Source organism: Odontesthes bonariensis, chromosome 21 (genome assembly GCF_027942865.1).
Source record: "Odontesthes bonariensis isolate fOdoBon6 chromosome 21, fOdoBon6.hap1, whole genome shotgun sequence".
NCBI lineage: Eukaryota > Metazoa > Chordata > Actinopteri > Atheriniformes > Atherinopsidae > Odontesthes > Odontesthes bonariensis.
The window spans coordinates 24,742,137-24,762,965 of record NC_134526.1 but is presented as its reverse complement, the minus strand read 5'-3'; the positions used below and the strand labels follow the sequence as shown (position 1 = coordinate 24,762,965).

At 44.0% G+C, this 20,829-nt stretch overlaps 2 protein-coding genes across 2 annotated transcripts; both read right to left on the bottom strand.

The window, feature by feature from the left end:
* Positions 1-7,114: 7,114 nt before the first annotated feature.
* LOC142370732 (GTPase IMAP family member 7) lies at positions 7,115-14,095 on the bottom strand. The gene is made up of 3 exons (XM_075453165.1): positions 13,752-14,095; positions 13,150-13,292; positions 7,115-9,095 (listed from the first exon to the last, which is right to left on the bottom strand). Exons 1-3 carry the CDS (start codon positions 13,774-13,776, stop codon positions 8,235-8,237), a joined length of 1,029 nt encoding a protein of 342 aa, XP_075309280.1. The 5' UTR covers positions 13,777-14,095; the 3' UTR covers positions 7,115-8,234.
* Positions 14,096-15,404: 1,309 nt separating this feature from the next.
* hmgxb4a (HMG box domain containing 4a) lies at positions 15,405-20,727 on the bottom strand. Its single transcript, XM_075453164.1, has 13 exons — positions 20,672-20,727; positions 19,922-20,013; positions 19,510-19,646; positions 19,354-19,429; positions 18,654-19,241; positions 18,333-18,536; positions 17,590-17,765; positions 17,401-17,482; positions 17,226-17,290; positions 17,041-17,137; positions 16,772-16,935; positions 16,260-16,382; positions 15,405-16,124 (listed from the first exon to the last, which is right to left on the bottom strand). Exons 2-13 carry the CDS (start codon positions 19,941-19,943, stop codon positions 16,080-16,082), a joined length of 1,779 nt encoding a protein of 592 aa, XP_075309279.1. The 5' UTR covers positions 19,944-20,013; positions 20,672-20,727; the 3' UTR covers positions 15,405-16,079.
* Positions 20,728-20,829: the final 102 nt, after the last annotated feature.

Below are 20,829 nucleotides of genomic sequence, written 5' to 3'. Positions count from 1 at the left end.
AATTACGAAATGGCTCCAAAACTTTGAGGAAACCAAAAGTAAGGAATCACGGGTCAACCAATAAAATATTTTATATCCAGATATATTCATCAGTGAGGAATGACATCCACTTAAAATTAGACATTTGGAACGTGGCTTATGGGGATGCTAAGTGCTGCATCAGAAAATATGGGTTTAAATCACTGATTTATGCCCCTTTTTCCTTATTCTGCCGCATGTACTTATGATAGAGTCATCATTACAGCGCTAAGTGACGGCCTGTCAGCACTCTCACAAAGACAGCCCTCCCTTTAATATTCAGGACAGATAGAGCCATGTTCCTCTAAAACAAAAAGCTCAAACTCGGACATATGGGGAGCATATTGGTGGCAGAGTTCTGATCACAAGAGTTTCCTGTGAGGAGAAAGGAATACAGCGAGATTTAGATGTGGTGGGGCCAGTTTTCTTTCCCTTTAAAGGCGTGTCGGTTGTCTGCCCGGCTTGAGGTTGTTCGAGAGCAAAAAAAAATATTTCTTTCTGCTTCATCGCTCCTCGTGATTGACATGTCGATAGTCTGCACGCAGGAACGAATGTTTGCCAGTCATTTGCCAGTCATAGCACCCGACACACACACACACACATTTTCCCACACACTCTTCCACTGTAGTGGTTTGCACAGACATTTGTCCTAGGATACTGCGTTTTTTTTCCCCTCTTCGTATCTATTCTGAGGACTGAGCTCTGAGTTCACATCAAAGCCACCACAATCTGTCTGTTTCTCTCACGATTTGTCACACACACACACACACGCACACTCCACTCACTCTGGCCCATGCTTGTGCACAAACTAAAACACATTTGTAGAAGTATGTTATGGAGGGGATTCGACGTGTTCTTTGATCACTGTTAGTAAATTCGTTCCAAAACAGTGTTCAAAAGCACGAGTGATTTATTTTTTGACATTGAAGTCTTTTTATTTTCATATAGTTGCTGGCGCTCTTCTTCTGGAGGAGATTAGATTATTGGAGCTTTTTTCTTTTTCTTCCTTTCGTTCTCTTTTTAAGAGGAAGAAAAAAAGAAGATCGATAGCACCCAGGGTTACGGCATGTAAATTATCATTTCCACATTGTTTTCACTGCCCTCTCTGGGACAATGCAAAGCCACTGCAGCTGCTGCTGCACATCTTAATCTTATTTTGCCTTCATCCTGCATGTCCTGTTTACTGGATGTTTCCCTCTCCTACTTTCTGCAGGATGCATGCTTTCAAAGGGACCACAGAACAAATCAGAGGCCCATCCCTGTGCACCGACGGCCTGTCTCTCATTTCGGATGGAGATTGAAGGGCATGTCTGCTCCTCGGGGCGTCAGTAGGGATCAGGGGGGGCCTCTGTGTTTCCACTGTGTGGGAGCTGGACCATGACACGCACCAAACGTTGAACCCACCGCAGGTTCCTCAGCCTTGCGATCAGCTGTGTGGTGTGTGCAGTCGTTGGAAAGCTTTTCCCGCATCCCTCTGTTGGCTCAAGGTCGTGTGTGAGTGGAGTGTGTTTTGGGTTTGGCGTCGTTTGAAAAGATATGACAATAACGGGCCCTTGAGCGTGAGTTATTATGTGCTTGGCTGAGAGTGGGGGGGGTTCGTGTTGCTGGAACAGAAGTTGGATGCTTCCCAGTGTTGTTTTGAGGTGTTTTGAGTTTGTTCGCCAAAGAGCCTCCTAAGACACTCCTATTTAGAGATTGTTTTGTGTGCTGCGACTCTGAAGTGGTGTCGCGGGTCAGCCCCGCTTGCTTTCCTGGCAGAGGATGTGTCGACATTGCGGATCTGCGAAAACAACCGGGCAGCAGAAGATCAGTTCCAGGTTGACTGCACATAAGCCCACTGTATCTGTGCAAGATGTGGCTCCAATTTTCCTGCATGTCTGTCTCCGGCTCTGGTCTTTCTAGGCCTCCATTATAAGCTCCTTCAGCTTTCATATGACACGCCGATACCCATCATAAGCTGCATGACAGCATATGGACCTGAGTGACATTTGATGTATGTGGCAGGAGCGAGTGCAGCTCCTCTTTGTGTCTCCCATTCATGTGGTGAGTGCAGGATTAAGACTTGATCCAATAGAGCAGGAGTGGAGGAGCAGGACTCGGGTCAGATCTGCCTTGAATTAAGCCAGTGTTGCAGCAGGAATAATACAGTCACCTCCCCCAAAACCCCATAATACTACCAAAGGGTAACATGGGCGCATGTGTGTGTTTGTTTTCGAGTGTATGCGCCGAGGCTGAGACCAAACCACAGGCTGGTGTCCTTTACACAGCTCACGGCCCCGGCTTCAAAAGGCTCCCCAATCATCGCACCCACTTACAGCCAACGGCGCATGTCACTTAATGTGGACCACACTATTCATCAATTATGGTAAGCTCAGGGGCCATCCAGCAGCACCCGCGCCACAGCTCCACAAGGAGTGAGTTGTCTTCTCTGACTGAAGCCCCCTCCCAGAGACCTCAAAGCCCATCTGCTGCAGGAGGTGCGGCGTGAGGCTGCTAACTCCTCAGAGCTGTCACACTAACCGAGCCTCAGCTTTTTCTGCTGCTTTCATGCCACGTTATCTCACCACAACTCAGAAAGGAAAAAAAAAAGAAAAAGAAAACTCCTTTAAATACGGCCTCCCGCAGAGTTCTTCAGGCTGCATGATGGCTCACTTCATCCCTTCCCTAATGTAATTGTCATCCTCATCCCTCCACTTAGTTGCTTTGATGCATCTCACAGTAGGCTGAATCACGAGTCGGTGACCTTATCCTCCGACTCGCAGTTTATCTGTCCCTTGGCATGCGAACAGAGTCAGACTGGAACTCATTTAGCCTCATCTGATTCTGACATGTTGCCACAGTGTATTAGTTAAGCTCAGATGCCTTTTTGCGATCCAAATGACAGAACCTATGTTAAGGCTGCACGAGTGAAAATAAATGACACAGATGTGGCAACAGCAGTTGGATTTTTTTTCTTCTTCTTTTAACTAGATGGATGACGGCAAGCGAAATACATAAATCGATTAAAAAGAGAAAAAAAGAGGGAGAGAAAAACTGAACCAGAACTGCGGAGCATCATCCAAGTCTGTCTCCTCTCCTCCTCTGAACTGCTCCGTCACATCTGGACTGCTGGGCTCAGATCAGGCGAGGGGGACAAAGGGTGACTCTCATGTCGGTCTGTTCATTCAGCGCACCTCCGTGTGAGTCAAGCCTCTTCTATCCCCAGAATCACTTCAGCTGCTGGTATATGAACAGCTGCTCCTGTGTGTGTGTGTGTGTGTGTGTGTGTCCGAGAGGGCCCAACCTCAGCAGCTGTGTGTGATTTTGTATGCGTGTTGTCTGGGGGCTTCTTTCCTGTTGTATTTCTTGCTTCCTGCCTGTGCTTACACCTTGCTCCGTGCAGTGGAAACATGGACCGGACGGTTTGTAACTCTGTTTTCATTTCCTCTGCCAAAAGAGCGTGTTCTAAATTTAAGAAAAAAGTGTGTGGGTATTTATTTTTTTTGCTCCCTCTGAGAACAAATTAGAATCATTTTGTGCATGTTGATCTATAATGCACATCATTTCTATCGATTCCATTTTTTGCTTCATGTGGAAAAACTTCAAACGCTGTGATTTCCAGCCAGAAGTTTTTTTTTTGTTTTTTTTAGTGTTTGTTCGGGGGCAAGTGTAACATATCGAGTGGCTTCACTAAAAAAGTAAAAAATAATAAAAATTTGTGGCCTGATCCGGAATATATAGTTACAGTAGTTAAACTCGTGTAAACACGTAAAACAGCTAAATGTTCAGTACTCTCGAGCCACCCCTCAGTTCTTTATATTTTGCTTCCAAGCAGGCTTTTTTTTTTTTTTTTTTTAGTCTTTTAAAGTGGTCTTCAGCAACAGTTCTCCGGACTTTTCAAAGTTTTTCTTTGAACAAAGGCTGCTTTTTCACTCATTTACAGTCCAGTCCTTGTTACTATTTCCAGAGGAATATGTTGTTTTTTTCCCTTTCTTTATTCTTTTGTTTTGTTAAGCCACTTAATACTGATTTATGAATTATTCAAGCATTGTTTTTTTTTTTAAAAGGACCCAACCCAGGGATGAACCAGTGCAGTGTCTACACTAAACAGACAACTCGCATCTTTAGGCACTTTGTCACTAACAGTCTGTTGCAGAAGCACATTGTTTGTTCCCATTTCTTTGGCTCCATTCTCTGAAAATACCAAAGATAACACAGTTTGAGAGACAGTAAAGAGCATTTCTCAACCAAGGTTATTTTCAAAGAGCTATTAGCTGAAAACTTGGCATATCTCAGCAGGGTGTGCGGTGCGAAAGCTCCTCTCAGAAGAGTTCAGGCTCTGTCTAAAAAACAAAGGTGGCGAGACCAAATATTGACTTTCAAGCTTGTTAAAATCGCGTCGCGTATCCTTATGTCCTGTATGCACAATTACGTTTGCACCCGTTTTGAATTTTTCTTGGCAATACTTTAAGAACTGTAGAGGTGGCGCAAGACGTTTCCACAGTACTGTGAACAGATCAATTTTTGGAAAACAATAAATCCACCGATTCAAAGAGCAGTTCTCAGAACAGATGGGGTGTCGTTTACGCCACCGGCAGCAAAGACGTAAACTTGATCAAACAGTGTTAAAAACATCACATCCAGGGTTAAAATCCATTCTAGAAAAAAAAAAAAAAAATGTTTGGAATACTTACAATGAATTATCCACATTTTTTCTTAATTGAACTTCATGTTCTTTGTATGGCCTCTTTTGTTACATTTCCTTTCTGCACACGGGAATATTTTTCTTTGTTTATTAGCTTTTCCAACACATTTGGAACATTGATGCAAAGTAAAGGTGTGATGGGCAAACCTCAGGGGGGGGCAAGAAAAATTGTTTGGACTTAAATTTTTCATCTCGTGCCGTAGCTCATGTGTCAAACATTTTGATCCATTTTACACTCCTTTTTTTTTCTTTTTTCTTTGCACTACACTAATCCCACTTTAATGTGAGAAAACTAGGGAAAGGAAACGCTTTGTGATTAGATTTCCTCTCATGCCGTATTCTGCGTGGATTTGTTGCATAATCCATGTTGGACACGCACAGCCGGATGGGGGCGAGCACTGCTTCATAAACAAATGCAGCCACACACGCTCGCGCTAGGAGGGCACATGAAAACAGCACTAATAGGAAAAAGATGAGCGGGCCTGCAGCGAGCACTCCCAGAAAGGAGGAGGAGGCGGCTGTTGGACCTCGCTGGCACACACAAGCAGCTCTGGGAGACGGATAGAAAGATCGTCTGCTGAGGAATGTTCACAAGTATTGATGAGGCGACTCGTGTTCTTTCAATTTACACCAACTGTGTGTTCTTTTATAGTTGTCTGTCACTTGAGGGTTCACTGCACGCGACATGCTACGAACCCATTAAAGTAGCCTTCAATTCTAATGCCGCATGTCACACAAAGCTTTCCAATGTTTTTTTCCCTTTCTTTTCACTCATTTCTTCAGTCGAATATTTTGTTAGTAAAACTCGAAGGTGATTTGTAGATATACTTTTGTTACGTTCCCCGCCTTCCAACACTTCAAAATAGTTTTTTTTTCATTTACCCCGTTTAATTCTGTCCATTTCTGTCAAGTTCAGAGTTCAGACGTGAAGTCGTGCTGAAAATGCCAGGTTTTCCCAAAAAAAAAAGCAGATTAAAAATGTCCTCGCACTCACCGTCATAATTCGGGGGATTTAATGATAATGTGATGTTACCGTGGAAACCGGGCAGAGAGAAACCGCCTTTTTGCTGCTCAGGAAAGAGTGTGTCATCTTGTTTATTTTCCTTTGGTTTGCTGTCTTTTTCCAGCCCATGGGGCGCGATAATAACAAAAAAATATTGCGGCGTCTGTGTCTCTCGGCGGACGGCCCCCCAATCCGACGAGGGACCACAAGGCCCTTACAACAACATTTTTTGCTCTGAGGGAGAGGAGCAGAAGTTCCAGTCTGTGAGTTAATGATGGCTCACTGCTGATTCCCTCGAATGTTTGCACAGATTTTGGCTCCGATCGTGCGCACAGGCACAAATCAAGTCTGCATCCCTCTGTCCTGGTGACTTTTCGGGGTCCCAGAGGTGACACCATGGAAACTGGGCCCTGATTTGTGCTTCTTTTGCTCCGAGATACTCCCGTCTCCCACCTCCTCCTGAAGAAACAAATTCCCCTCCAAAACGTTTCATTTATTTTTCTCCACAGCTCAAACTCTATCACTGCGCTCGCCGTCTTATGTGTGATGTGTATCTAGTGAGACTGAATAATATTTGGACAGGTGTTCTTTCATATACATTAACTTCAAGGGGTCTGGTGTGCCATTTCATTGCCGTTTCTTAAAGAGAGAGAGGGGAAGAAAAAAAAGGCAGCATATGCTCGAGGTTGGATTCTGCAGTTTGTACTGTACACTGTAGTCCATGCTGGATGTGTAATCCCTAACAATAAAAAACTGTTTAGCACCAATTTTCCTTTACTTTTAAAACCTTCTCTCTTTTTTTTCTCCCCCGTTTCAGAGAGAGAGGAGGCACATCTGGAAGACAGATGTATTCCCAGAGCTTTTGACTCTATCCCTCGCTTTCGCTGCCTCTCTCTTTCCCTCACTCTCTCTTTCTCATGTCCCTCCCCTCCCTTCTCCCTTCTCTTTTTGGGAAACACGAGAGCTGAGCTAATTCTCTCCCTCCCTCCCTCCCTCCCTGGGCCGGACCACCCACATTCGGAAACGCCTAGCTGTTCCTGAGGCAGAGCCGCCGGCAGCTTGCAGAGACACAGAGCGAACAAGAAAGATGTAAGGACGGGTTGTGACGGACGGTTTTAGCAGAGTATCAATTACATCAGCATCAGAGCCGTAACCTGCCATTGTGAAAGGAGGAGAACGGCTGGGAAACACGGCACGGGTCCCGCCATTTAGTTCCCCACAACGCAGCTATCTACATCTGCTCCCTGCATATCAGCGCGATTGATTCCGTTTGCAAAAAAAAAAAAAAAAAACACATCCAAGACAAAAGAATACATGCAGAAGGTTAATCTTTGTTTCACGCTGCGTAGCCTCTTATTACACGAAAGTCCTCATTCAAACGTCTCAAGAAATGTAACAATGAAACGCACTTAAATCAGCAGCTTTTATTTGCTTGGTAAGCAGTAAATAATTATCACACTGTTACCTCAAAGCTTTAACCCCCACACACACACACCCGCCCATACAGAGGTCAATGTCTCCACCTCGTGGATTCTTCTTGTTATTGCCTCTTTAAATACAGCGTTTCAACTCTTTACACACCCCATCTTCAAAAACCAAGAAGTGGTTTATCTGTCACGACGAAACACTCGATTGATTGATTGATTGATTGGTTGAAATTGGCAAGCGTAATATAAGGTGATACAGTCTAATGCAGGTGTCCCAGATTACAAAGTGATCCTACATGGCATCCAGGAACTGAACAAAAGCAAGTCACCAAGTTTGGTCTAAGCGGAGGCCCAGTGTATCGCTTTGAAAAACAGCTGCTTTTAAGGATAATAAATTATTCAGGGATCAGTCGGAATCGAAGCAGTGAGAAACAGGAAACTGGGTGTTGGTTAGCTTAGTTGATAATCAGTTTTTTCTATGAAGAAACAAACAAACACTGTGCTGTTTCAACAGTTATAGTGACAAAGCCACGTGGGATCATCCGCTGTCACTATTTCACTTAATGGTCAGAGAAGACAAAAAAAGCTTCCAAAAACTCACCAAACACCAGATAATAAAATTTATAAAGACCCCAGCCGCTAAAGAGACAATATCTCCAACTCTGATAGGAGAGCTATCAAGACGAATCAACCAACTTTAAAAAAAAAAAAGAAAAAAGACATTCCAAGTAACACTAGAGGATGATCCAAACCAGCCAACGACTGTAGCAAAACCTGAATTATTAGAGTAATTACGCAAGTAACTGTTCCAATAAACCAGCTTATTCCATGCAGCAACAAAAAAAAGGGCCCAAACCATGATACGATCGCCGCTGTGTTTCATAGATAAGGAAAGGTTCTTATTATAGAATGCGGTGATGTTCTTTCTCCAGACAGAAAGCGAATGTGAAAAGCTAATGACGTTGGAGGTCGTGTTCATGCAGTTGTGCAGAAGCTTGCAAATACTATTTCGACTGGTGTTTGCCGGCAAGCTCATAACTCAGTGATGCAAAGTTAAATGGTGTCGAGGTGCAAACTTCCTGCATTTATTTGAGAGTGTATCTCATTTATTTTTCTGTGTTTTTCTTTGCCCCACTTCAGTAGCAACGGAACCCACAGTCGCCCCAACCATACCTCCAAATGGCCCTCCCACAAACAGGCCGACCAGGGCCCCCAACAGGGCTTCCGCTCTGACCAGCGAGGGCAGCCACCTAATCCAGCCGCTCAGCTTCTCCCACAGGCCCCGCAGAACAGAGGGAGCTGGGGAAGAAGCTGAGATGCTGGTCGAAGAGAAAATACCATCTAAATCCACATCAAAATCACCGATGCTCCTCTCGGCCTCCTCCCGGACCGCCTCCATCTCCTCCTCTGCCGCGTCTGGTTGTGAGTTTGTGGGGGATGCCTCCTCACCCGGCTCCTCTCTCGTCCTCTGCCTCACAATCTCCAGCTGTCTCTCTCTCAGCCTTTCCTCAGCCTCCTGGTAGAGAGGGCAGCTGACGTGTTGGTTCCCACTCTCCTTCACCGCCTGCTCAACCTTCTCCAGCAGCTCCTCCACAGCCTGCCCTTCCTCCGGTCCTCCGTTGCGGATTTCCAGGGTATGGTAGCGGTCGCCGCATCTCTCTACCAGCTCTTGGAGGTCTTTGCGCCAGGTGACGAGGTATTCTTCCAGCTGCTCGTCCTCCTCCAGCTCGTCGGTGTGGGTAAAGAGCACAATGGTGTTTTGGTTGACTGCAGAGTCACCAAATAGCTGCTTTAGTGCATCCACTGCCTTGGCTTCACCATCAGCTGGACGGTTCACGGGGACACAGAGCAAGAAGGCGTGTGGCCCCGGGCTGGACAAAGCAATGAGGGCAGATATGTGTTTTTTCCTTTCCTCCGGGCTGCAGGCTGAACTAAACCAGGCTGGACTCGAGACCACCACCACCTGCAGAGAATTGGCAGAACTATGATAGTTAAAACATTATGATCGTTTTTTTAAATTCTAATTTTCTCTTAAATCCTGATTACCGCTTCAATTCAAAAACCCGGGGTTTAACTTTTCATTATCTATGTGATGCGATTGGTGTGTTGCATCCCCTTATTGACCCCTAAAGAGTCCACCAGTCACTCACAAACATTCAGAGCCTGGGCCCACTGCATGCAATTATGTTTGTATTTTATAATCTGAACCAGCTGAAAGCAGCTTTATATGAGCTAATATACAAATACATCTATTCATAACATTTACAGTCATGTGAAAAGTCTTGAGCCACTCCTCATTTATTTATAAATGCCACATGAACAATCTTTTTTTGCTAAACTCAAATGAAAGAATTTGTGTTATTAATACACATTACAAAACACCTTAGCAAAGAATAAATCTTAAATTGAATATTGGGGCACTTTTGCCTGTCACAAAGAAACCAAAGATAACACTGTTTGACATAAACTTGTATTTTATACACTAACAAAGAGCTATTAGCTGAAAACTTGGCAAATCTTAGCAGTGTCCTTAAAAAAAAATCTGAGGAAAGCGGACAAGAGGAAGACAAAAGCAGAAGTGTCATGCCTAAAAAAAAACTGTCTACAGTAGATATACAGTAACTGAATGAAATGTCCTTAGGAAAGAGGGAAAAGGCGAAGACCTGACACAGGACCTGAGAGATGCATCTGGACCTTCAGTTGATCTATCTAATGTTCACTGAAGCCTCATCAGAAATGCTCTCCATGGAAGGGTGGCTGTCAAGGAGCCATTCTTAAGGAAGAGAAACGGGAAGTGGACAAGAAGTGGACAGAAAATCAGTGGCAACAGGTCTGATGGAGGGATGAATCCTCCCCAGAGGCCGGACCTCAACATTATCGAAGCAGTATGGGATCATCTTGACAGAGAACGGAACAAAAAGGCAGCCAACATCCAAAGAAGAGCTTTGGGATGTCCTTCAAGAAGCCTGGAGAACTATTCTTGAAGACTACTTAAAGAAATGACAGAAAGCTTGTCTAAGAGGGTTCAGGCTGTGTTGGAGAATAAAGGAGTTCAGACCAAGTAATGACTTTCAAGCTCATAAGAAATGTGCATTATATACTGTATTTCCAGTGCCGTAACCAGCATTGAGGACACACAGGTCATGACCTCGGTATTTTCCCCGGTGTTTTTTTAATTTTTTAAAATTTTTTTATTCAGAGAAATGTCAAATTAATATAAGATGAAAATCGTTCTGACTTTGATTGGTGGAAAGATCAGCATGCATTCTCATTTGTTTTTCTGAAAATAAACTCCACATAATCCCTTTATCATCACGTTATATTTTAAAACTGAGCGGAAAAACGCCACCCGACTTTTTTTTCTTTTTTACGCCACCCGCCATTGGAAACATGTTTATCATATTACACAGCTTCGACGCGAAAGTCAGCTAGGAAATGGAAGCAAGATGAAGAAATCTACTAAACAAACTAAACTCAGCTTTGGAAAGCCAACTGGCCAGGGGAAAAGAAAGAGAGAAGGAGGTGAGTTCATTTCGCCAATCGCCAGTGAGAATGAGAGCACTTGGTGAGAGGCTGAGGTAGCTTGTGGCTGTAAAAAGATGGTTGTTGTGGTGTAAGGAGCAGATCTATATAGGGAGTATAGGGAATTACTCACTGAGTCTGGTCCTTTATTTTATTATTTATTTTATTATTTATTTTTTCGTTAGCACAAGTTTCTTGTGTTTACCTTGAATAGGGATGGCTCAGGTAATCCTGAAACATCCCATAGTTAAGCTGCTATAGGCCTAGACTGCTGGGGGGCCTCATCTGTCACACCTTTCCTCACTTTACTCTCTTTATGTATATGTGATATTATTGTGGTCATTAACTCGTGTTTCCCTGTTCCAACAGATATCCTTTGAATGGTGTTACAGTGCCGCCGCCGCCAGGCCCTCCCCCCCTTTCTGTCTTCTCAAACCCCAGCTGGTCGAGGCGGATGGCCACCCTTCCTGAGTCTGGTTCTGCCAGAGGTTTCTTCCTGTTAAAAGGGAGTCGTTTCTCTCCACAGTCGCCTCAGGCCGGGAGATTGGACCGAAAAACAAAAGTTTTCAGTGCAATCTGTTGGTTTTCTTAGCTAGGAAATAGTTTTTGAATTGGCTCTATATGAACGAATTGGATTATTTTATGAATTATGATTATTATTAATTAATTGAATTCCAATTGGCTTGAATTGGACTTACTATCTAAGTGCCTTGAGATGACATTTGTTGTATTTGGCGCTATATAAATAAAAATGAATTGAATTGAAAATGAGTGACAGTTCATAATGTTCATATGCGTTCAAAGCGCAGCTAGGAATAGGAGGATGCTAGATCATTGTTCTCAGCATTTCAAGCAACAGTCACAAAGCCCCTTGGTTAGGATTTCGTTTTCCAGTCGGCACAAACACACTGCACACAAATCTCTCTCTCAATTCGATTTTCCAAAAAAAAAAGTAGCGACCTGTAATGGAATTGTTGGGAATCGTGACACAGCTTGGGCTGTTAGGCTAAATTTTTTTTTTTTTTTTAATCAGAGCTAGACAGTTTTGTGCCAACTGTGGCTAGTGGTCATTCAGCCTCACTAGCTACAGTTTTGTTCAGTCCTATATGGCTTCAGGGCTCTCAAGTCTCACGCAATGAGCGTGAAACACACGCATTTCAACAAGTTCACACGCTCACACGCCACACATGCCATTTCTCACGCTGAGAAATGATCAACTTCGTCGCACAGAAATTCTAATGGCCTATACTATAAACGAGTCAATGGCAGGTTACTATGCGCTCGTACAGCTCAGAACTATAGCTCTGGTACAGCCGTCTTGATTTAGCAACCCATCGGCAAATCACAAAATAGAATTTCTCAGCCAATCAGAAAACAGAATTTCTTGTTGCTGGGTGAGGTCTGAAATAGCTTTCAGCTGCAAGCACGCGTACCATGAATGCACAGCGGACATAACCTATACCTGCCGATTAAAGTGTTCGTTGGAGTAGTAGGTCTAAATATTCAGCACACACCCTTTAACATGAGGAACTTAAAACAATTGATGATGCACACGGGGCAAAATAACAGAATTAAATACCCCGTGTACTCTCTCATATGACACAATCTTGAGGTTAGTTGTGCTGCTCATGGTGCATTATGAAGCCAAGTTTTACCAGCATTTAGCTAGTTGTCAGGCCCAGCATGATACCTATGTCTTCTCTGTGTTGAGTGAATGGATTGAATTGAGAATATACATCTAAAATACAGCCAACATCTTGTGGTCTGTTTGGCACATTCTACGATGTTAATTTAGTGGCTGGATTCAACCAGTTACTTAGGTAAAACGATTGCATTCTTCCTAATGAACCATTTGGATTTTATTGCCAATGGTGTCTAAAATTTTGCACATCGGTTAGACCAATAACCCAACTCATTCATTTGACCTTTTAGTGGGTCATGCACATGCATGGTGATGATGGTGACAATAGTAATAATAATAATAATGTAATATTAATAATAACAATAATATTAATGGTGATGCTGATGATGATATTTTAAAACAGATGACACAGGAGAGGATGAGAATGAGGGAGTTGAAGAGAGAGAGTCAGTAGAGGAAGAAAGGGGAAGAACTGAGTCTCACTCACTCACTCAAATACTCTACTTTTGTGATCACATTGTTATAATAAATTTGTTCACCTACATATTCACCTCCTTGATGGGCTTGTGATTTACCTCTGTTTATTCACATTTCCAAACTGTATTTTAAAAAGTCAACTAATTAGGATGTTTTTTTGTCAAATAAGATTTATCGCAATATTTGACCTCGGTATTTGAAAAATCCTGGTTACGGCCCTGTGTATTTCATTTATGTTTGCAATTTTCTGCAAATTTCCTGTTTTCCCGGCAATACATGAAGAAATGAGGGGTGGCTTCAGACATTTGCACAGTGTGTAATATGCATGATGACAAAAAAAAAAGATTGAAAAAACTTTTTGCTCTTGCATTCCTACCGGCCTGCCGGCAGCCTCGCCTCTGTGTTTACTGCACTCCTGGGCTCCGTCTGCACCCTGCTGGTTGTCTTGCAGGCTCAGGATGGAGCAGACGGCCGGCCTGCTTCCTGCTGTCGTCGGGCCCAGCACCACCAGTCTCAGCTCTGAAAAGCACAAGCTGAAATGAACGCCTTTTCACGGCGTCCCGGGGGGGCCACACACCGCTCAAACAAAGCGGTGCATTCTGACGGAGCTACGAAGTCCGTCCACCCCCGACTGTTTAGGCTACTTTAGTTTTGACATCTTGCTTTGCACGCGCGTCACGGTACAGAGCCAGCTGTTGTTACCCAGCCGCTTATTCCGATAGCCATTTGTGCTGTCTCATGTGTCATCACCTCGTGTGCTCAGAATCGCTTTGAATTTTTTTCCGAGAAGTGGCAGCGCCCTTTGCAGCTGCCGTTTCTTCTCATTACCAACCGCGAACAAAAAAACCCCAAAATACTTAAAACAGGCAGCAGTGAACCGCGCCCACTGACTTTTTTCTTTTACTATTGTGTCTTCCTGTTACAACTTCAGAGACATTATATGTGTTAAAAAAAAACTAAACTAAACATCCAACTTACCTTTGTGTGAGGCAGTTGTTGCCATTTTCTGCTCCTGCTCGCGGTCGTATTTGCCCTATGGTATTTGCTGTAGAAACGGGATGAGGAGGCTTCCTCATTCCTGTTGGCTGAGTCAGCTGCTCTGACTCCGCAAAGGTGGACACAGCTCCATCTGTTGTGCGGATGTGTTGACGCCTGTTCAAAACTTCCACTCAATGGCCCTCATTTATCAAACTTGCGTAAGACGAAAAAAATGCGTAGGTCGTGTGTACGTTCTTTTCTGCGCAAAGGTTGGCATTTATCAAATCCATCGTGAGCGCAGGAAAGATTAAATCGCCACGACAGGTCTGAAGCAGTGGACGCACTTTTCCATTTTGACTTGCGGTGACTGCAATAGCAAACAGCAGCGTCACTAGTGCGTGCCTCATGAGTCGCAACAAATCCCTAGGTTAAAATTACAGACTTATCACTTCAAAGAAGGCCCATGTTTTATTTGACTTCAACATAAATATAAACATAAACGCAAATTAAATAAATAAAAAAATTAAACAAGGACAACTCCGTAATTGGAAGAGTGATGGCTCATTATTCAACCGCCTATTTAAGAGGTGATTCTAGCGGCGCGGTAATGGCGAAACGATGGCAGATCTGGCTTTGTTAGAGGACCTGAACGCGCGCATCAGGCGCGAGAGAGTGTTCCGGGACCGGCAGGATTTCTTTCGGGAAAATGATGAGTGGCTTATGAGCCGTACAGGAAAGGCGCTTTAACACTGCGCATAGTACGCGTGCCACTGTGGAGAGGTGTACAGGGCTCCTAAAGGGCAGGTGGATCTGTCTCTCGGCTGCGGGGGGAACCCTTCTATATACGCCCGATAAGGTATGCAATATTATTATTGCATGCGGAGTGCCATTTCCAGATGTACATCCAGAGGACCCCATACCCAGAGATCCCTACCACCAGCCTGCACAGCCAAGAGCGCTCAGGAGGAGAGAGGAACTTATTCAGCGATTCTGACTTTTGGTAAGAATTCTGTTATTCAAGGAAAAAAGACGTAGCTCCGATCAGGCCAGCCACCCTCTCCTCCAAGGCACTCAAATCCAAACCTGGATCGGAGCTCCCCCGTTTGTGACATGCTGCGTCGGAGAGCTGCGACCTTCTTTGGTGGCAAATTTCATATCGGACCACTTCTTCCTGATCTTATTGGAGAAAAAGTAAAACATCGTTCAATTTTAGATTTCATTTAATCTGGAGTTTATCACATTTTATTGACCATCACAGTAGGGGAAAATACATAACTCGTCCGGTCTGCGATTTACATCACCAACGCTGTTGACAGCGTTTCTTTGCCGCCTTTCGTCTATCCATGTCGCAAATTCTAGAGGTGCGGCCTCTCAACCCCCTTTTGTAGAAGGCGTGGTTAGGATCATTACGATGGATTTCAGCCGCCGGATTTATCAACAGCCGCTCGGTTTTACGATGGGATTGGTGTGGTACGCATGTTCTGTAAATCTCACTTGAGCCTCTGCGTACGACGAGTTCTCCGCTCATATCTACGATGCTTTCTACGACGGCTTGATAAATGAGGGCCAATAAGTTTGACAATTTGACCTGAAAACGCCCCAAAAAAAGTACAGCGAACCAAAATCTGTAGAATTCAACCTCTGAACACAGGGGACCTTTGGAAAACAGATATTTTAATGTTGACATTTTGTTTTCAGTTTGAACCTGATAGTGAATAATTGGAACAGCTTTTTTAACCCCCCCCCCCCTTTTGAAACCATCAAAATCGAAATTGCTGTACACTAAAATATTCAATCTATAAAACAAGTAGTTTAAACATGGTGAAAGAAAAACTTGGCAGGCGTGACAAATGTTATCTTACACTGATCAGGAGCCAACGGCCACAGCTAAAAATGTTGTCTATATTTCAGTTAGAAAACGAAAAAAAATCCAAACACAGACGCACGGTCATAAAATTACAGTCTCACTTTAACGGCTGAACAAACACTCGCAGTCGCTCAATGCAGTACGTCCACGCACACACACGCATTCATAAAAGGGCTGTACAGTAACAATGAAACCAAGCTGAGGCGCCGAAATAGACAGAAGTGTCCGGTAAAACGATTGTTCTAAAAAAATACAGCGATTAGAAAACATTGTGAGACTTTTTTTTTTTCCTTAAAAAATACACTTTAAAAAACAGGTCGATACTAGAAATGTCAGAGTTTCAAACGTCAACACAGTGGCTTAAATTAAAATCCAAACGCCTCTCCGGCAGCGGACCCCTCCGGTCCAAATTTGCTGACTTTTGACGTCTCATTCCTCCATATTCGGGATCATCCTTTTACTCAAAGTCCAGGCATGATGTAAGCGATGTTGTCCAACGTATTTGACTGGCAGGAAAAAGAAGAAGACAAAAGGAACGTTTTTTAAGGAATCAGCTATCAAAATGAACTTAACACTGATGAGATTCTATGCAGATAGGAGGATTATCACTTCTGATACTCTAATAAATCTTAATACCGTACCAGGACATTTCGAGGGCACCCGTTTAACTGCGGTATCTGTGCTGTGAGACAGGTCAGCGGGCCCAGCGCACACAAGATGGAGTCCAGAAGAACAGACAAGCTCCCCGACACCGCCACCATCCCCTAACACAGGGAAGCATCAGTCACATGCCTTACAAACCTCATTGCATATTAATGGAAACACAGGGGATGTGAACCCCTCCCTGACAAGATGATTTGATACATGGGGTTAAGCTACGATTTTGGGAGGATACATTTTTCGGTTTGATTCTGCGCAGTCTGCTGTATATTCCTTTGAGACAGGTATCAGATATGTTACTGTAAGTTTGTAATTCTTTAGCAATAAACTGGGAAATACAGGTTGTACTTTGTGCCATCCAGTTTATTTAATCCAGAGGTCTGTGTTTTAATGCAACTCTCTCTATTGTTAAAACTGGGTTCTTATGTGTACTGACGAATCTTTACACCCCAATATTTACTAATGCGGGGGGAACACAAGTACAGAAACTCACCTCTGTTTCCTGTAGACGATGCCCAATCAAAGACAGGGACTCTCCTAGCAGCTGTAGGTGAGCTGCTGCATCGATGGGGTCCACATCTGGCACTCTAGCTGGGGACAGGGACACGGTGCTAGGTGCTCTGGTTGGAGACACCATCCCGGTTCCTGTTCCGACAACTTTGATAAAAGAGACAAAAACAACGAGAGCAATGAGAACCAAGCTCGGGGGGGAATAAAGAGTTGATCAGTCATCTGAAAGCTCCCAGCCAGAGTCAGACATGCCTTTGTTTTTGCTCTCGCTGGAGGGCTTGTGTTTGACCGTGGTGGCCTCGGCTTTGTTCTGTTTGTGCTGCAGATATTGAGCTTTCTGCCTCCAAACCTGCAGACAAAAAAAAAACAATGCAACGTTCAACACACCCAAACAACTGCAGTGACGTTCCATTTAACTGGATGACGCAAAAACTCACCAGCTTGTCTTTCTCGGGCATTGCCTTCCACACCTCTGCCAACTTCTTGCTTAGCTCACCAAAATCTACAAATGAGACACACGCACACACACATTTACAGTGACTTTAAGTTCTTTTTGGAGGAACGATGTCTGTGTGAACACAAAATGATATCATGTAGCAAACTTTAACTCACCAAGTCCAGGCTGTTCAGCATTTATGTTGACCCTGTACTCTTTACAGAACACCTGATACGCTGTCGTGTTCTTCTTCTTGGGCTGGACACGGACAAAACAGTTCCAACAAAATAGGGAAAAACGACTTAGTCACCCAAGACAAAATTGATGATTTTCAGCTGCCAAGACAAAAAGAAACGGAGCCTTACTTTCTCCTTCTCGTGTTTCTCCTTCTCTTTATCCTCTTTCTTCTTCTTCTTCTCTGTCGTTCCGTCGTTGCCTTGGTGGTGTGGAGTGATGGGTTTGCTCATGGCATACATTGGACCAACGGCGCTATGGGTGACGATGGGATGGGAGTGACCGTGACCGTGGCTTCTTGATGAGTCTGGTGAAAGTCAGACAACGATGAAGGTCCGAGAGATGGGGGGGGGGAAGCTTATTAGTGTTTCCACTTTCATTGTACGGGCTCTTCGAGGGTCTGAGACTTTCCTACTCGAAACCAGTGGCTTGTTATTTGCACAACAGGTGAATTCTATTTTGGGTCTGTGCGCACATTTGTGAGTAAAGAATACGGACGAGAAACTTGCATCTATTTTCTACGAATAACTACTATTATACCATTCAAAATAGTACTTTGGAACACCAAGTATTAGCAATCTACCTGATTCTGATGACTTCTGTCTTCCTATCTCTGCTCTTGTTCTAATACAACAGAATTTCTAATAAAAACACAATTTACTAATTTGTCAGTTTCTATTATCAGGCGGAAAAATGGGTCTGAGATTGCAACCCGTTAAAACGTGCACAGTGAAGCACGCCCACAATGCCTGCAGCGGGTACACACTGCCTGAAGTTGCTTGGTTATATCTTTTGCTCTCTGATTTCTTCAGAAAAAAGCTTCTCAACAGGTCTGAAAAAAGGCCTGCTGAGTTTTTTTCTGTGTAAAACTCACCTCCCAAACTTTTGCTGTGCTTCTTGTCTTTCCCACTTTTATCCTTGTCTCTGTCTTTTTCTTTGTCCTTTTTCTTCTTGCTTTTCTTACTCTTTTTCTTCTTTTTGGACAAGTGTGTGTATGAGTCGTCTATAACCAGTTCACCAGCCTCCAGTTCTCCCCCAGATGAAGAGCTATCATCTCCCATGCCACCGCCATAATGACCTGTGGAAAAGAGCAATGAACATTAATCAACAAAACATCGAGCTAAAAGTATCCGAAAGGAAATCTAAACTGACTGTGTTCTAAACCTGCGTCCTGCATCATTCAGGATTATCTTACCTTCTACCTCCACCTCCTTCCCCACTACAGGGAGCGGGTCTCTGCTCTGCTGCAGCTTCTTCTTGGGTGACTTTACCGGCTGCGTCCTCTCTCTATCCTTCTCTTTCTTCACACCTCCTTTGGAAGAATGCGGCATGAACGGGAAGCTTTCTGGTTCCTCCTTCTCTGGTGACATGATGAGCTTCATTTTTAGTCCGTCCGCCTCACGCAGAGTCAAGGGCTCCTCTTTGGGAGCTCCACCGTGAAACAGAGACGACTTTGAGGAGGAGGACAAGTGCTTCTTGGAGGAAGATGACGAGGACGTCAAGGGGCGGGAGTGCGAGAAGGAGTGGCTGGATTTGCTTCCACCTCCGCTGCCGCCGCTCTCGCGTTTGCGGTCTTTGGAAGAGTGCGAGGAGAAGGAGGGGTAGGAGGGTTTTTTGTGCAAGTGGGGGCTGGGGGCTGAACCCGTGGCCAGAGGAGAGGTGATGGCTTGCAAGAGGCCCATCGCTGTATCTGTCGGGTGTGACGATGAGGAAGAAAGAGGAGGCGAGCGGTCTGCAGACTTGTGCTTTTTCTTATGGGGAGGAGGACCTGAACCGTCATGATCTGATAAGGAGAGGAAAACAAAAGAAAGAAATACAGTTAGTGATAAGAAATCTTTGAACATCAAACTTTACCCCCCCCCCCCCCCCCGTTTCAAACCATATAACCTCCTTACCCCTGTAATAGTAGTCATCACTATGCTTCTTCTTCTTTTTGTGAGAGTCCCCACCCAGCATGAAAAGTTCTGAATCCTAGATTGACAGAATTGTATTTATAACACTGTAATGAGCATTATCACTGTGTCTTAAGTCACTGAGAAAAGATAACTTACCTTCGGTCGTTTCTTGGACGTCTTTCGCACCTCAGCCGCAATCTCTTCCTCCTCTCGTAACAAATCCTTGTATGACCTCCTCTTCTCTCTCTGGCTACGACCGGCAACAAGACCTCTGTCTCCCTCCATCCCCATCTCTACAACTCACAAAAACTAAAGTCAGTAATCTTACCGTACCAGGAAAAACCTGATTGTTACGTTCACATATGCATTAAGAAAAGCTGTATTTAAGTTAGTTTTAGTATTATTGGGTCTTGTTACATATGCACCTGTTGCAATTATACTTGTATTAAACAACTAAATGTTCCTTATTTTTATTTCAGAGTTTAAAAATGGAAATGTTTAATAAGTCTGCACAGAACTTTAACAGCTGGGCTACATTACAGAATGACATGAACACTTCCTTCTTTACCCTTTATCTCTTCATATGCCATGGTCTGTCCTTCGTTCACACGTTTACTTGTTGTGGGATGTTCTGGACAACATGAAAGGTAGGATGCTGACCTGTTAAGCAAACGGCATGAGACGAGAATTAAATGCATGAAAAATAAAAAAAATCTGCTCAATTTACTCAAAAAACGGCTGAGAGTGGTGATCGTTGAAGTGCGTGGCCCAGGTTTGAAAACCCAAGACATTTCTGGCTTTTGTCTAAACAGGTGATGGGTTGTGTTTGGCTAGTCCAACACCCTACACCGGGCACCCGAAGCAGCAGAGACACTGAAAGTAACCTGGGTGCGTTCAAAAGTGAACGGGTGCCGCTATATGAGGGAAAAATACTATTAGCACGATAATTTCAATAATGGTTAATTGTGTCACATACAAAAGCAGTACAGAAATGATGGCTAAACAAATTCCCGCCTACTTTCGGAAAGATGCACAAACACACCCCTTTTCTATTCACTTTGACTCTCCTAGCTTTCCCAACATTTCCATGACATGACTTCGATCCGCCGAGTTTGCGCTCAGCTGGCCAGTGAAGCCGGCTGAGGAAACCCGGAGGCTTACCTAAACAGCTAGGCCGAAGTCGCCTCAAGTAGACAGAACACTGCGGCCGACATGCATTCTACGATGTTCATATTTTATTCTGCTCTGGACTTATAGCGTGTTTAGTTTACAAACACGTAGAGGTAAAAAAAAATATGCTTTTATTAAATTTTACTACCTCAATGGAATCTCCCAATTTACGCGGGTCCGGTCGCCATCTTTGTTATCGGCAGACAACAATTCGTTAAAGAGCAGGGGCGGGGCTTTGGGAATGCAGCCAATCAGCGCGGAAGAAAAGTAGCCATACTACCAATGTATTACCATAGCTAATGCTGT

Excerpts from the sequence above, each read along its gene's own strand:
- LOC142370732 (XM_075453165.1), bottom strand. The coding sequence starts at position 13,776 with ATGGCAACAACTGCCTCACACAAAG. Across the intron at positions 13,293-13,751 it reads AACAACTGCCTCACACAAAG|AGCTGAGACTGGTGGTGCTG; the intron begins GTAAGTTGGATG and ends TGTGCTTTTCAG. Across the intron at positions 9,096-13,149 it reads GCGAGGCTGCCGGCAGGCCG|GTGGTGGTGGTCTCGAGTCC; the intron begins GTAGGAATGCAA and ends AATTCTCTGCAG.
- hmgxb4a (XM_075453164.1), bottom strand. The coding sequence starts at position 19,943 with ATGGCATATGAAGAGATAAAGG. Across the intron at positions 19,242-19,353 it reads TGATGACTACTATTACAGGG|ATCATGACGGTTCAGGTCCT; the intron begins GTAAGGAGGTTA and ends TCTCCTTATCAG. Across the intron at positions 17,291-17,400 it reads TGCTGAACAGCCTGGACTTG|ATTTTGGTGAGCTAAGCAAG; the intron begins GTGAGTTAAAGT and ends TCTCATTTGTAG.